Genomic DNA, 16,199 nt, shown 5'->3' with positions numbered 1-16,199 from the left:
TCCCCGACAAAGGCACCGTTTCCTCCCGTTTGTTTAACTACAGTGAGCAGCTGTTTTAGGAAAATTACCGAGCCTTTTTTGAGACACATCACACATACCCACTGTATACGTCACGTGTTTTTAAAGAGTTACGTCTCCAGCAGGAACCAATGGGCTGAGAGCTGAGAGCCACAGACAGACGAGCGAAGTCAGAAATAATAATATTTTGAATAACAACAGCCTCACTTCCTGTGGTTTATCCTCTGATTCTGACTGGTTGAGCAGGAAGTCTAAATCTGTTGTGGGGAGTGTCATGTTTGCATCACTGGTTGTGTTTTTAGACGCAATGTTTTTCTTATGACATGTTCATAAGAGCTACAACAGTTGCTTGATTAAATCAACTAGTCGATCAAAATAAAAATAATTGGCAAGTATTTTGTTAGATGATTAATCATTTAAGTCACTTTACAGTCTGGGTGTTTGCATTTAACAAAAATGTTGGTTCCATTTGATGGTTCCATATTTGAATGATCGTTTCAGTTGTTTTTTTATGGGAACACATTAAAATATTCACTGGCTCCAGCTTCTCAAATGTGAGAATTTTACGCTTTTCTTTGTTGTACATGATACTGAATTGAATTTTGCACTATTTTCTGACATTTGATGACCAAAACAATCTATTACTCAAGAAAATAATTGGCAGATGTATTGATAATGGAAAGAATCGTTAGTCGCGGCCCTAAATATGTTATATGATTGTCTTTGTGTTAGGCTGACGTCCCGTCCAGGGACTTTGGACAGCGCACGCTGGGTTAGGCGTAAGCTCATCCATGACCCTGCACAGGATAAAGAGTTTGAACAACAGATAGCAAAAGGTCAAAGGTCAGACTTGTCATCTGAGAAGAGATGGAGAACCACAGCAGATTTGTTTGAAACAACACATTTCATCTATAGCCGGATGTACTAAGGAAAAGCTGTTTGAACATGTAACACCTGTAGGCTTTGCAAGGTTTTTATTAAATTATTTCTATTTAGTTTTCTTTTGTCCTACTAGTCCCCCGGTGTATTTATATACACGTGTTGTAAATTTACAAAAAAGGAGAAAGATACCAGACTGTACATGAGGAGAGCAGAAAGCAGCAGAAATACTCCTCCTCTCCGCTGTTTTCTTCCAAAATCGATTAGACATGGATGACAGGCAAACGTTTGAGATGAAAACAAAAACTGTTCTGCCGCAGAAATCCTGCTGCTCTTGTGAACAAGCTTTAGTCTTAGTTCCTTTTTGTTTCACCTCCTCCTCTTTCCTCTCCTCCCTCAGAAAAAGGTGGTGGAGCAGCTGAGGAAGGAGCTGCTGGTGAAGCAAGAGCCAGAGGCCAAGCTGCAGCTGCAGGTCCAAACTCCTCCAGTAGGCGGCGAAATCAAGCCTGCCGGCCTGCTGCAGAGCCAGCAGATACCTGGAGGACTGCAGCAGGTAGGAAGCGCGCACACACACACACACACACACACACGCATTTTATAGCCTAAGTTTTACACTTAGAGAATTACTTTGTTGTGCTTTATGCAGGCGATTGTTCATGAGAATAGAATGTACTTTGAAATACCAAAAGATTTCCAGAACCTGCTCATCGCAGAAAAAAGAGAGAAACAACATACTCAACTCAGAGAAAGTGACAAAAAGAAGTGACGCCGTAGCTGGTGGTCTAGTTATCACGTAGGTGCGGGTGTAACTGTTGTGGAACAAACCGAACCAACTGACAGAACTACTGTCAGCTTGGTAACACATGACCTTCCAAAGAGAGAAGCATGGGTAATGTGGAACATGGTCCGCTCACCCGACCTGATTATTGATCCAGATGTTTAATGATGTCATCACATTTATCCAGAGCCCCCCACCCCGCTCCGTCTCATGGGTCAAATTCTCCCTCAACAGACGCTGACGGTCACGCCGGTCCTCACCACGAAGACTCTACCTCTGGTGCTGAAAGCCGCCGCCGCGCCGGCCCTGCCCGGCTCCGTCCTGCCGCAACGCCCGCCCACTGTCGCTATGGTAACCACAGCTATCACCAAACCCGACTCGCAGAACGCGCCCATCAACCTGCAGGTGGCCAGCAAGCTGACCAATCAGAGCTCGGAGCCCGTGCGACTGGTATCCAAGAACGCCATGGTGGTAAGACCCTCCGGTTCACGCCGCCGTACGGTCGCGCGTCGTCGCCTCGATCGGCGATCGGTGTTGTGATCTGTAGAGCTGGGGAGAGCTACTGAATGTAGACGAGCATTTTGACAGCAGTCTGTAGACCTGTGGGGTTTTAGAGAATTAAAAAGTGTCCCTGCTCTAAGTGAAGGATGTGTCTGTAATCACATGGCAAGTGCTCGAGCAGGCTGTGGTGTGAGTGGTGGCCCTGTAGCAGCCATACAGTCCTGTGGGTCCAGTTAATCTCACGTAGCCACATTTTTGTGTAAAACAACAGAGGCCGTGAGCGGCCCGGAGGACTAGTAAAAGTCTAGGGCTAATGCTGTTGATGTATCCTTTTTATTTCAGTGATATCGTTGGGTGGAATTCAGGGATAAATTGATGAATTAACTCATTTAAAGTCTGCGAGAGGCCGTTGCACCTGTTGTGTCGTGATCCTAATGTAAGATTCACCAGTTCAAAGCGTGTGTGATTTAGTCACTAGAACCAAATCCTTACAGGCTTAATTAAAGCACAGGTTGACAGCACAGTCTGACGTTATGTGACAATGTGACAATGGCAGCTGGCTGAAGAAATGTACTCTAGTCGTCAAGATAACTACCCTGACAGCACAGAGGCTCACGTCTGAGAAGACCACACTTTTTAGGCACTACTGTTGGTCAAAAGCTGCATTTAATCTCTATTTAGTCAATGCTGGAGAGGCTGTCTGAATCCACTCCATGACACAGTGGATCCGTACAGACGAAATACTCGGGACACCGTACGAAATATTATCGGAAATCTCGCACTTTTCTCGCAATAATTAGTGTCCCCGTCGCTATCAGCTGACAGCCAGATGAAGGAGCTACAGCTGGCTGGCAGGCTGGCAGTAATTTTAGAGACAGCGGCTAGCTTAGTAAATGTTTTAAACATCTTCAAAACACAAAGATGTTCATGTTTGGCCGTTCAAGTGTGTGTTGTTGGCAAAGTACATGTGCATAATCTGAAGCAGAAGAGATGCAAGGTTTGCAATTTTCTCCCAGCCTCTGTTGTTGTGCACAAACGTTTGGTTAAGTGCTGTTACTGGCTGATAGAGCTGTCAAAGCCAGAACAGAACCTGTCCTGTACATACTGGAGATGTAAACTAATAGCAGCAGACATGTCAGTCAAATATCAGCAGACATGTCAGTGTAACAGCAGAACAGATCCACAATCTGCTGTGGTTTTGTCTCAGGTGCAGGCCACCACCACCACCACCGCCCAGCCAATCAAAGTTCCTCAGTTTGTCCCTCCTCCTAGACTGACGCCTCGACCCACCTTTCAGCCACAGGTGCGTCCCTGTAAGACCCGCCTCCAAACCCTAACCCCCTCAGATCAGTGTGTGTGGCCCACCTGAGGTGACTCGCTCACTCTCCAGCAGAGGGCAGGAGTGCACCAAAGCAAACACTCATGCCTTGCTCCGTGGCACTAAAACATTGTTTGCTCTGTGCTGCCTCTACTCATCTTTTCTCCTCTCGTTGTGCTTTTTTTAATTTTCCAACTGACCTGTGAACAGGTTTTTTTTAAAGGTTTCCTGCCTGTGTATGTGTGTGTGTGTGTGTGTGTGAGTGTGAGTGTGAGTGTGAGTGTGTGTGTGTTTACCTTCTGTGGTGAGAGCTTGTTTTCCTGCAGCTTCTTGGTTTTTTGTGTTCCTGGCTGTTGGTGTGTTTTAACCCTTTAAGTGGAAAGATGTTGCTGATATTTACCTGTGCTGAGTGATGCCACTGGGAACTCTGGCTGGTTTGAGAGTAGTACAAGTAGCAGTGGTTCTAGTGTTGGTAATACCAAACAGCAGTAGCAGTACAAGTATTAGTAGTCAAGTTAGTTTTCGCATTAAATCACAGATCACAAATTTACCGTACATGGCTTCACAGTTTTATACGACACGTAACACCCTTAGTGCCTCGATTCTGAAAAAACTCAACCCAAACCCAACAGAATAGATTGAAATCAAAATAGTGAAATCACAGTGTGGAGAAACAGAATGACAATATGAGGTAAATGAAGTGCAACAAGACTTGTAGTAATAGTACACATGGCAGTTTGAGCGGTTATGCTAAGTGTAAGATCAACAGCGTGAGCAAAAAGACCGATAACACAACCTGGTCTGTGCTTGTAAAATATCCACCACGTCCGTGTCTTCCAAAGTAAGACCAGAGAACGTCTCTCGCTCTGTGTTTCTCTGCAGAGCATGTGTGACTGTCTGTAGACCCTTCTCACTATAGCAGACAGGCAGAGCGATGGGAGACTCTCCAATAGTTAATCGATAGCGGATTGCCTCGATCGAAAAATTTAAAAAAAAAATTCCGCTTTAATGTGCCACCAAAAGTACTTTGGCGGCCATTAATATACCTGTGTGCCCCGACCCCTACCCCCAGTAGTAGTAGTAGTAGTATTACTAGTAGCAGTAGCGGTAGTGGCAGTAGCAGTAGTAGTAGTAGTAGCAGTAGCAGTAGTAGTAGTAGCAGCAGTAGTAGTAGTAGCAGCAGTAAAAGTAGTAGTAGCAGCAGCAGTAAAAGTAGTAGTAGCAGCAGCAGTAAAAGTAGTAGTAGTAGCAGCAGCAGTAGCATTAGTAGTAGTAGCAGCAGTAAAAGTAGTAGTAGCAGCAGTAAAAGTAGTAGTAGCAGCAGTAGCAGTAAATAGCAGTAGTAGTAGCAGTAGTAGTAGTAGTAGCAGCAGTAATAGTAGTAGTAGTAGCAGCAGCAGTAATAGTAATAGTAGTAGCAGCAGCAGTAATAGTAATAGTAGTAGCAGCAGTAATAGTAATAGTAGTAGCAGCAGCAGTAATAGTAGTAGTAGTAGCAGCAGCAGCAGTAGTAGTAGTAGTAGTAGCAGTAGTAGTTGTAGCAGCAGCAGTAATAGTAGTAGTAGTAGCAGCAGTAGTAGCAGTAGTAGTAGTAGTAGCAGTAGTAGTAGTAGTAGTAGCAGTATTGTTATTAGCAGTAGGCTCAGTCTGGCTGAGGCAGAGCTCCACAGTGGCGTCACTCAGCAGTGTCGGGTCGTCTTGGTGTTGTTTTGTGATTGGCTGTCTGTTGTCACCAGGTCAGGCCCAAGCCGGCCACACCCACCAACATCCCCATTGCCCCGGCCCCTCCCCCACCCATGATGGCGGCCCCCCAGCTGCTCCAGAGGCCCGTCATGTTGGCCACAAAGCTGTCGTCCTCGCTGCCCTCGGCGGCTCCCATCCACCAGGTCCGCATCGTGAACGGACAGCCCTGCAGTAAGACCGGCTCCACCCCGCTGACGGGCATCGTCATCACCACGCCCGTCTCTGCCACACCCACCCGCCTCGCGAGCCCCGCCCAGGCACCCAACCCCACCCCCATCCCCACCCCGACTCCTGCCCAGCCGATCCAGATTAGCAGTCTGACCGCTGAGCCCAAGGTAAGAGTACTACCTGAGTACTGTGTCTGTTTGGGTACAACACTGTACAAAGTAGAACTTCATTATTAAGGATGTCCAGGTGTTTTTAAACCTTTAATAGCAGTGGACTGGGATCCAGTCTGATACTGCTTTTTACCAAAATCACACATTAGCTCAGTACACGCTCTTGTCAGCGTAACCAGTACAATTTTGGTCGTACCCTTTGTGTAATAACTGAATAAATCGGCACTTTATAAATAGGCAGCATAACAGATTTTTTATTTTTACCAAAACATTAACATAGAGCTCAAATAACTCGAATCCAAATCGCTCCCACAAAGCACTGACTAAAACATACAACCCGTCGCTGTACGGTCTTTACGGTGAAACCTTAACAGGGGAATTTGGCTCCTGAAACTGACATGAGATCAGCTGATGGTTTTAGAAGACGTCTCGCTCTGTTAGATTTGTTTGGAACTACAAAAACACTGATTGTACAGTTGTTACAGGGTGATGCTTCTTCCCTCATAAACAATCTTTGGTCGAGTCCAGACAACAGACGAGTTTCGTTTTGTTCTTTTACTGACAGAATCAACATTAATAGGACATTAATTAGAATTTTTTGCAAATTCATTAAAAAGGAAAAACTGAAATACCACAAGAATCATGGAGGCCGCTGTTCTCCTGGGAACCTTCAGTGGCTGGGTTTTTGCTCTGATATGCACTGTCGGCCTTGAGACGGTATATAGACGTGTGTGCCCGTCAGAATCATGTCCGATCAACTGAATTTACCACAGGTGGACTTCAGTCAAGGTGCAGGAACATCTCCAAGATGATCACGTAAAAATGGGAGGCACCCGAGCTGTCAATGTGATATTTCACTTTTTTCTTTTTAATAAATTAGCAAAAATTTCTAACATTCTGTTTTGGCTTTGTCATTATGAGTCATTGAGTGTAGATTGATGAGAGGAAAAATACATTTAAATGATTTTAGAATAAGCTGCAACCTAACAAACTGAAAAAGGTGAAGGGGTCTGAAAACTTTCTGAATGCTCCGTGTATCACAGCGCTCGTTAGTAGGAGACAGTCAGCGTTGGTTTGAGTCTGCACAAGGGGGTTTGATGACAAGAAGAAACAAACCGACAAGGTCACCAACCTCAGCAACTCTTTTCTCTACTGGTGCAGTCATTAAAATTCAGTCTGATGTGAGTAGACGTTTAAAATGTGCCACCACGTCTACAGTGGGAGTAGAGTGGAGAGAGCTCCTCTGAGTGCCGATAACAAGCTCCTTTGTCTCTGCTCCTGACACCAGCTAATCAGTGAAAATGTAACAGCTCTCCAGCTGAAGCGTCATCCAGCGCCGCGCCGGCCAAGGCCATGTTATTCACATGTTTATACAGGGAGCAGTAGAGCTGCCAAGACTCGTCAGTCAATTAATTAGTTGATCAGTGGAAAAGAAATCAGCAACTACTCGAATTAATGATCGCTTCTGTCATTTTTTTTAAACAAAAATGTCAACGTTTGTAGGTCGCAGCTTTTAAACCTGAGAGGATTTGAAGCTTTTCTGCGTGATACACGATAAGAAAGTGACTATCTTTGGGTTTTTGAGTGTTGGTCGGACAATAAGGAGGCAAAACAGGTTTATTTGTAAACACAAAGGCAACTCAAAGTCCTTTACACGGTCGATTGAAAACGTTAAAAAAGAGGAAAACAGCATCAAGACATTAAAATGAATGAAAAATAAAACAATAGGAACCTTTTTAAAGGAACATGAAGACGTCACCAAGGGTTTTATGAAATTGCACCAGGCATTTTTTTCACTATTTTCTGGTATTTTATAAACAAATAGATCAGTCATTGTCAAGAGTAATCAATAATGGAAACAATCATTAGTCGCAGGCCTGGGTAGCAGATTTAGCTCTACATCTTTTTTGGTTTAATGGATAAAATGTTGGCTGCAGGCCTGAGTCTTGAGTTTTGTCTTTCTTTACAACGAAAGACAAGAGTTCAGGACGTTCAGAGAAAAAAGTCCCTGAGCTCGATTCATAAAACTAGGACGGGAATTTCAGTTTTCCTGAGAGCAGGAGAGAAATCAGACAGAGCACAGGGTTTTGTGATTATACCCAGGACGGTGTGGGTTTCATCCGTCAAGACCCGCTCAACTTGTTTCTCATAGTCAAACTAAAGAGGGTGAAGACGGCAGTGGATGGATGACGTCGGGTGGTTGTAAGTCCCCCGCTGGGAGATGTTTGTCATGGCCACTTGTCTTTTACTGTATTAACTGTAACGCACCGAGTTAATACTGTGTGATGACGGGATGGTAAAGGATCAATGGCTGCTCTTTTCTAGTCTTAGCAACCACTCAACGCGCTTTACACTGCTGCTCTTTTCTATACATATGGCGCTTTCTACACACACACAAACACACACATCAGGGGCAATTTGGGGTTCATGGTCGTCCCAAGGACACCTTGGCATGCAGGCTGGAGGAGCCGGGGATCGAACCACCGACCTTCTGGTTAGTGGACGACCTGCTCTACCCCCTGAGCCACAGCCGCCCAGCTCTCAGGGGCAGCTATGAGGTGGAAACTGAAGGCTTGATGAACCCAGTTAGGCCCTGGAGTCTTTGTTTGATCTCCAGCAAGGCTGGGTTTAAAGTTGAAACGACAGGTCGATTAACAGATTAGAGTATTGATAGAGAGAAACAGTGGTGGGGGAGGTATCCAGATCCTTTACTTAAGTAAAAGTACCACCACAACTCTGTAAAAATACTCCCCGAGAAGTAAAAGTCATGAGTAGAAGTCAGGGAAACGTCCTTAAAAGTATTGAAAAATACTCAATGCAGAAAAAAAACCCTATGACTGTTACACTATTATATGTTATATCATCAGATCATTATTACCCATGGATTAATGTGTGAGTGGCATTTTAACATAGTTGGTTGAGGTGCATGTGCAGTCATTTTTAACTTTTTTTATATAGGACCGTAACATTGATTATTTCCAAAATGGATTAATCTGCTGATTATTTTCTTGATTGATCTTTAGATTGTTTGGTTTGTCAAATGTAAGAAAATAGAGAGAAATGCCGTCACCCAGAGCCCAACGTGGATCCTTCACAATGTTTGTTTTGTCCAAACCTCAAAATTATTCAGTTTACTGTGATTAAGATGAGGAAAAGCTGGAGCCATGAAATGTTGGGTGTTTTTGCAGTTCTAGTATTTTTGGTAGTTTTAGTTTTTGACTTACCAATGAATTTACGAATGATTACTGCTCTAATTTTATATGCTGATGGGCAGTTTAATCTACAACAAGGCAACTCATTTTATAAGCTCCTCATATGTTTTGTTTGAAAAAATAAGTCCAGCTGTCAGATAAATGCAGAGCAGCAAAACGTACAGTATTTGACATAGAAGTGGAGTAGAAGCATAAAGTAGCATGAAATTAAAGCTTAAACGCTGCCTCGTTCCGGCTTCTTAAATGACGTGAAGTGCAGGTTGTCTTTCTCTTACGTAGTAATAAACTTAGTATCGTTGTCTTTTGGATTGTCCTGAGAGCTGAGAATTGCTTGATTTAATTGAGTTAACTGAACAGGAAATGAATCAGCAACTATTTTCATAATCAACAAAATCATTTGCTGGTTTCGCTTGTCTCTGTTTTATATCATTGGAAACTGAATATCTTCGGGTTTTGGACTCTTGGTTTGACAAAATCAACGAGGATATAGATAATTTGATATGAATGTCATTTTACACTGAGGGGTTCCACCTAAGAGGTTGTCAAACAGATGAAATGTACAGGTACACGTGCGACTCTTTCCCCGGTCACACGCAATTCATCCTAACAGTCATACAAAACGCGCCATAGTGTTCTGTGCAGCCTGTGGTGATACTCCTGAGGAATGATGACGTCTTCGAATCAATCCTGTCGTTTTGGCGAGAGAGGAGAATGAAATCCTCTTTTCCAGGACTTGAACTCAGAAAACTCGTACGGCAAAGAGACGTCATCCTCTTATGACAAATACCAAACGCGCGTTTGAAGTTTTAGCTAAAATGAATTGAAAATAACGGCTCAGGGATGATTGCAGAGTGCTGGATGCCCCCTGCAATTTGTCTCTGATTTGAATATTGTAAGTTCTCCATACTTAGAGCTGCCATTGTCTTCTTCTCGTCCTCCCTCCTCCACCTGCCCCTCAGCAGACTGTTAAATCAGGAGGTGCAGCTGAGCAGAAGGCCGTTGTCAGCCTCCCCTCCTCCTCCACTCCTCCGTTGTCTCCAGCTCCCAGACCCAAGAAAGAGGAGAACCCAGAGGTATGAACTGCCGGCAGAGGACTGACACGTGACGGGTCCGGTATGTCGTCACCGACCGGTTCTGGTAATAAAACTGTTTTTATTTTTCCCCCGTAGAAACTGGCCTTCATGGTGTCTTTGGGGCTTGTAACACACGACCACTTGGAGGGTGAGTGATTGCTTGGACAACTGGAGGGTCCTGCCTCTCTCTCTTCATATTTCTGCTGCCATGCACGTGCACGTCTCTGCATTAAAACATCGATGTTTTAATTTGCAGAAATTCAGAGCAAAAGACAGGAGCGAAAGAGGAGAACGACGGCCAACCCGGTGTACAGCGGAGCCGTGTTTGAACCTGAGGTACGCGCACCGACCACAGAAAATTACATTTTCAAACATGTCCATGCTCGGTGTCTTTGTTTCCAACCCTCAATTCCAGAAGTGTTGTCAACTTTAAAGTTATTCCTCAATATCCTGATATTTTCTCACATCCATTTTCCAAAACCAAGCCATTACAGACAAGAAGCATAAAAAAGAGATTAAAGATTCAGTGGTTTTATTTGTCACTTGATCAATGAAGTGGTTTTATTTGCCACAGGTGCAATGAAATGCAGAGTGGATTAGTCTTGAGGCCGCGCTAAAAAAAAAAGGCAGAATACAAGTAAAAAATGGAATCAGAAAAAGTGAAATATAAAGAAGAGAAATTACAATAGAACCAAATGTAAAATGCTGAAGTGTATTTTGGCCCGAGACTGTGGGTGGTTTGTTCAGTTTGTCCAGTAATTTTCAAGCATTTACAGTAGTAAAATGTACGTATTTCACAGTTGTTAAGTAAAAACTATACGATCAAACTTAAACAAATGATTTAGTTCCCAAGATTTTTAGACCTTGACTGGCCAAACAGGAATCTGTGCTTATGTGCCTTTGGTCTGCTGCTTTTAGATGTAGTGTTTCCCTGGGTCCAGAAGTCCGTGTGAGTTTTGATCATATTTGGTCGGCTTCTCTTTTTACGGGGTCGTCCGTCCGTCCGTCCGTCCCGTTCTCCTGAACGTGATATCTCAGGAACGCCTTGAGGGGATTTCTTCGCATTTGGCGCAAATGTTCACTTGGACTCGAGGACTGAATGATTAGAATATGGTGGTGAAAGGTCAAAGGTCAAGGTCACTGTGACCTCACAAATCATGTCAAGCAGGAAAATTGCTTTCTGAACAGCAGAGGAAACCGTTTCACTGACCAGGAGCTACAGTGTCTGATTCCACAGATGCACGTTGTTGAATAAGATGTGTCAGTCGTCCATCTCTCACATTATCGTTTAGTTTTTACTAATTGATGAAAACGTAAATTTCATTTCGTCGTGGTTCTCGGTATCAAAGGTTTCTCTTATTTAGTTTTAGTCTCGTTTACATCGTCAAAAAAAGGTCGTCATGGAATATTTTGCGTCATAGTTTTCATTAACGAAATTAACAGCGGAAAGTGGTTTTCTGAAATGTCATGAACCACAAAAGTTCATCGGGATGAACTGTCTGTCCTGGAGAGATTTGTTTATATGGGAACATACACTCAGGTCCCTCCGTTTGCCTCAATCTCTACAGAACCGATTTGTGTTGATTCAGCAAAATGATGAACCCAGAAGAAAGAACAAAGCGTGTTTCCTGCGATTAGTTTCGTCACGTTTCTCCAAAAACGCCTTCAGTTTGATGTCAGAGTGTGTCTGCATTTTAATAACACAGTACTTCCTAGAGTTTTCCAGTTGGGATTTGAACTTCACCCGCATATTTTCCAGCTCACCACTTGTCAAGTCTGGAGTTTGCAGGAGTGTGTGATTTCAAACAAAACAACAATGAATTACTACATCACACTAATACCTCATTAACGCGTTTTTTTCCATTTTTCTTTCAGAGGAAAAAGAGCGCAGTGAGTTACCTGAACAGCCCTCTGCACCAGGGGACCAGGAAGAGAGGTGCGTATGAAATACCGGTCTACAGGTCAAAGACGCCCGTAAACGGGTAGAAACAGAGTAGAGGCTGGTACAGAATCAGTAGAGACTGGTTCAGATTTAGTAGAACAGAGACTGAGAAAGATTCACGAGAACAGAATTAGGTAGAGATTGACACGAAACAGCGCAGTGTGACAGAAAATAGTAAATAGGGTCGAAAACAGAGCGGAGATGAGAAAAGGTTAACGCTGGTGGAGACTCAGAAGAGTAGACAGCAGTAGAATAGAGATTCATCTCTTGCTCTGTACTAATAACTGTAAAACAAGTCTTCTCTCCTGCTGCTGCTTTCTGTTTCCTGTCGCTTCAGTCAGGTTTGATGTCTAAAGCCAGATTTATACTTGTTTGTCAGAGAGCTGAAAGGAACCACCTCAAAAATGAAAATCCACATCAGAGATTGGAGATGCAACAAGGAATGTGATATTTCAGTCTGGGCTGCTCGTATTTCTCCTACGTTTTCATTTTTGCCAGTAGAGACTGAAGATAATGAAGACGACAGAGATCAGGTCGAAGAAAGGCTGAACCTCAGTGTAATCTTTTCTTTTTCAGTAATCCAGATTTATATTTTGTGAACTAGCAAAGCGGTCGGTTTCACAAAGTGAATGAAAGAAGGTAAACATGATTTCTGATAACGCACAACACATCCATCCATATGTTCAGGGGAATTCCAAATACTTCATCTGATTCCAGGGGGGCGGTTTTTAATGCAGCATAAAAACACGCAAACAATTCATTCACACTCACAAAAACAATCTTAAAATACAGAAGCTGTAAAGATTAAAAGACAGACCTTGAGAAACCATAAGTCCTTCACGAGTTTTACGGTTTCTGGAATAAAATCAAACCTCCCGATATTTGTTTTTGTTAGTTTTGTTGGTGCTACAACAAACAATTTGTTGATTAATTGATTATTCAATTGAAAGAACATTAAGCAAGATAATCATTTAATAGTTCACGTCCCTGACAAACATTTTGGATCAGAACGCTGCTCTGTTAGATTAAACCTACCAGTAGAAATCCGTGTAAACATACTCGTACCTGCTTTTGAAGTGTGACCGGCTTGTGCACATCACTATTTTTGACATTTTATGGATTAATCATTACATCTAAAAGTAATCAGCTTTTTAATGGATATGAAAATAATCATTAGTTGCTGAACAACACAGTGATGGCTGTTTTTCTCCTCTGGACCACCTCGATGAAGAAGTGTACATCTGGCTCAACATTCACACCTGATGTTTTCTCTGTTGAAATGGTTGAAATCTAGTTGACATTAGCTGAGGCAGAAGTACGTGGGTCCTCGGGATTTAACTCCTGAAACATCTGTTCAACATCACAAGTTAATGGTATGAATGAGGTTTTTAAATGAGTTGTGTCTTTTCCTTTTCCTGCAGTTTTATATTTTTACTTCGGTACATCAGAAGTTTCTCTGGTTTTCTTTTGCCGCTCTGATTGGTCAGATGTTTGAAGTCGATTTGAGAATATGGGAAAGAACAGAATAAAATGGTGGTGATTTGTACGAATGGTAACACGGCTGTAGGGAATAACACGACTAACGTGAATTGGCTTTTATAATATCACACCTCAAAATACTAAAATTGATTTGCAGGAGCTTCCACTTCCTGTGTTATCCCCATTTTAATGACTAATCTGAGAGGTTTAACATGTAACACTGATTAATTCCTGCACAACCTCCATTTGACTTTTAAGTCTTTTCGAGAGAAGAGGCAAAAAATTGAAAATGTAACTCACAGTGTCAGATTTTAGCACATCAGTAGCCTTAATGGAGCATGTGGATGTCAACAAAGGGCCGGAGCTACCGTCGAGCACACTGAGGTCATGTCTTCTGTACTTCATCCGGGACTTTGGGGGGAGACGTGATGTGGTTTAAATATGGAGACAACTTCTCACTTGTTCAGACGGTCTCTCCTGAAGAGATTCAGAGTGTTGTCCTCAGTCGTTCACGTGAAAAGTGACAGAAACAGGTGTGTATCAAAAGAAAAAAAAGAGCTGAGAGAAAAGTTCAGACCCCGCCGACTTTCTCACACAGTCAACCAATCACTGAGTGAGCTGGGTGTGATGTCAGAGTGTGTCAGAAAGTTACAGAAATGGTCAGACACAGGCCCCCTCTAATCCAACGTCGGAGAGGTGTGGGGTCGGGGTTTCTGAAGCTGGTCGACTGTTAAACAAGCGGTTCTGACGGAGCGCGCTGGCTCCTGACATGCGAAAACCGGCTGAAAGTGTCTCTCGGCATCTTGACTACAGATCAAATCATCTCTTAAACAGCCAAGAAATAGAGCTATCGCAGAATATTATGATGAGCAGATCAGAAAGAATGAAAATTGAAAAAAAAACATCCAGAGAAAATCATTCCGACCACTTCAGAGGTCTGTTGCACAAGTGTGGGATTTGTGTCCTGCTTTATGGAAGTGCCTCGTGCAAAGAGAGAAACAGGGTCTTGAAAAGTCTTCAAAAGCACTGAATTCACTTTTATCATAGAAGCTTTAGAAGTGATCAAAAAGTGCAAAATGTAAAATGTTGAATCTTGTCAGTTGCTGCTGTAGACAGTTTCATTAGGTTATAGGTATTACATTGCGTCTGTCACCTCCACACTGACAGTGACTGAGCTGCAGGAGGCGGTTCAGTCAAACACTGTCACTGCTGCTGCTGCAGGAGGAAGATCATCAGCTCACAGTGGAAAGCTCCAGATCTTAACTAAAACCTCCATTAACTTATTTAATTGGTGAATCCTTCCTTCCGTTTTCTGCCGCTCATCCGGTTCCAGGTCGGAATATCTATCGCATCATTAGGAATTATTGTTGTATCCTGCTGGAAAGTAGTGAAAAAATGTGACATGATGACAAATGATACTAGGCCGTGCCGTCACCGCTGGTTCCTCCTTCGGTCTTTGACGTGTAGCAGGCACTAAATCTCCTTCTATGTGGCATTAAAAAAAGTCTTACATTTAATTTGGTGAACCTGCAGAAACCCTGGAGAAGACTTTACCCACTGGACTATTTTTCCAAAACCAGGAAACGGGGTCGTGCTACATTCTGGCCAGTATGGTAAAATGGAGGGGGGGGGGTGCACTCGGGAAGGCTTGGCCTCAGTGTCTCTAAAATGCTGGCGACAGCCCATAATAAGTGAAACCCGAGGTGCGTTAACATCTGACACGAGTCCATTTGTGGTGCGCTTCATAGACGACTGCAGTAGGTTTTTACTCGTGCTCGGCTTCAGCTTGCATGGAGCCAGTCTCCTGCACTAACACTGCTGTCTGTGCTTCTGACTCCTCCTCTTCCTCCTCTTCCTCCCTTACCGCTCCCCTGTCTCATGCTAGCCAACGAAGACTCCCTTTCCAAGGTATGTCATACAGACTGTTTGTTTTTGTTTTTTTCCCCCCTCTCCATCTTTCTTTTTTTCTTTGTTTTCCGTCTTTGTTGTCTGTCTCATTTCACCCAGGTCGCCCACCCAAATACAGCAGCGTCCCGGAGCTGGGCAGCCTCACCCCGACCTCCCCCTCCAGCCCCGTCCATCCCCTCCCCCTGCCCAGCCCCAGCTCTGGGGATGTAAGTAACGATGGGGGAGACGGACAGTTCAGAGGGTTGGACACCCCGTCACACACAGTCCTATTGGCCCAATAGCTCTGTCAGTCATTTGCACCCCAAGACCTCCACAAACACGTCCATTAGTTTGTTGTGTCCATGTGATAATCATCAGTCATCAGTTGATTTTTACTTTGATTCAGCCTTACAAAGTGAACAGTGTCCTGTAGCCCAGAGCATCTATTAATAACTACTACTCAGAACACATCCTAACCCCCAAATGTCAAGTAACTTTTCTGTGGGCTCAGTAAATTAACACACCATGTCCATTAGACATCAAAACGAGGCCAACTGTAAACTAAACCAAACCAGATCACGGTGCCTCCCCCTGCCTTGCCTCTCCACAGATGGTTGGTGGGGCTCAGTTGAGCGGGGAAACTGATTGGTCCAATTCTTCCTCACAGGGAGACATCCATGAGGATTTCTGCACTGTGTGCAGACGCAGTGGCCAGTTGCTCATGTGCGACACGTGTTCTCGTGTTTATCACCTGGACTGCCTGGATCCACCCCTGAAAACCATTCCTAAAGGCATGTGGATCTGTCCAAAATGTCAAGATCAGGTAACCGCAGCAGCCGAGACTGATCCTGAGACAGGGGGAAGGGGGTACCGCAGTCCAGAGAAGGGCCAGTCAGGGCTGGTAGCTGTACTTGACTGTAAAAACTTCTTCTGCTGATGGGCCTTCTGCCACACTGTCCTGAACTTTAGGACTGTTCAATCCTTTGTAAGCATATACATGATGCAGTATTGTTTTTTTGTGCTTCTGTCTC

The 16,199-nt window shown here is 43.7% G+C and overlaps 1 protein-coding gene across 9 annotated transcripts in view; it reads left to right on the top strand.

The window, feature by feature from the left end:
* Positions 1-16,199, top strand: part of phf21ab (PHD finger protein 21Ab) — a 41,066-nt gene that overhangs the window by 19,605 nt on the left and 5,262 nt on the right. For 6 of the 9 annotated variants that reach the window (XM_040132342.1, XM_040132339.1, XM_040132343.1 and 3 more), the window contains exons 7-16: positions 1,298-1,450; positions 1,910-2,146; positions 3,384-3,479; positions 5,231-5,572; positions 9,747-9,860; positions 9,957-10,008; positions 10,117-10,196; positions 11,736-11,796; positions 15,289-15,395; positions 15,836-15,991. In XM_040132342.1, coding sequence (XP_039988276.1) covers positions 1,298-1,450; positions 1,910-2,146; positions 3,384-3,479; positions 5,231-5,572; positions 9,747-9,860; positions 9,957-10,008; positions 10,117-10,196; positions 11,736-11,796; positions 15,289-15,395; positions 15,836-15,991 — 1,398 coding nt within the window. The remainder of the gene's footprint in view (positions 1-1,297; positions 1,451-1,909; positions 2,147-3,383; positions 3,480-5,230; positions 5,573-9,746; positions 9,861-9,956; positions 10,009-10,116; positions 10,197-11,735; positions 11,797-15,288; positions 15,396-15,835; positions 15,992-16,199) is intronic. The other 3 variants (XM_040132337.1, XM_040132345.1, XM_040132344.1) reach the window with 3 other exon arrangements.

The sequence above is a fragment of the Xiphias gladius genome, chromosome 8 (assembly GCF_016859285.1).
Source record: "Xiphias gladius isolate SHS-SW01 ecotype Sanya breed wild chromosome 8, ASM1685928v1, whole genome shotgun sequence".
Classification (NCBI taxonomy): Eukaryota; Metazoa; Chordata; class Actinopteri; order Istiophoriformes; family Xiphiidae; genus Xiphias; species Xiphias gladius.
The sequence above is the reverse complement of the archived record's forward strand: the minus strand, read 5'-3'. Positions and strand labels throughout refer to the sequence as shown.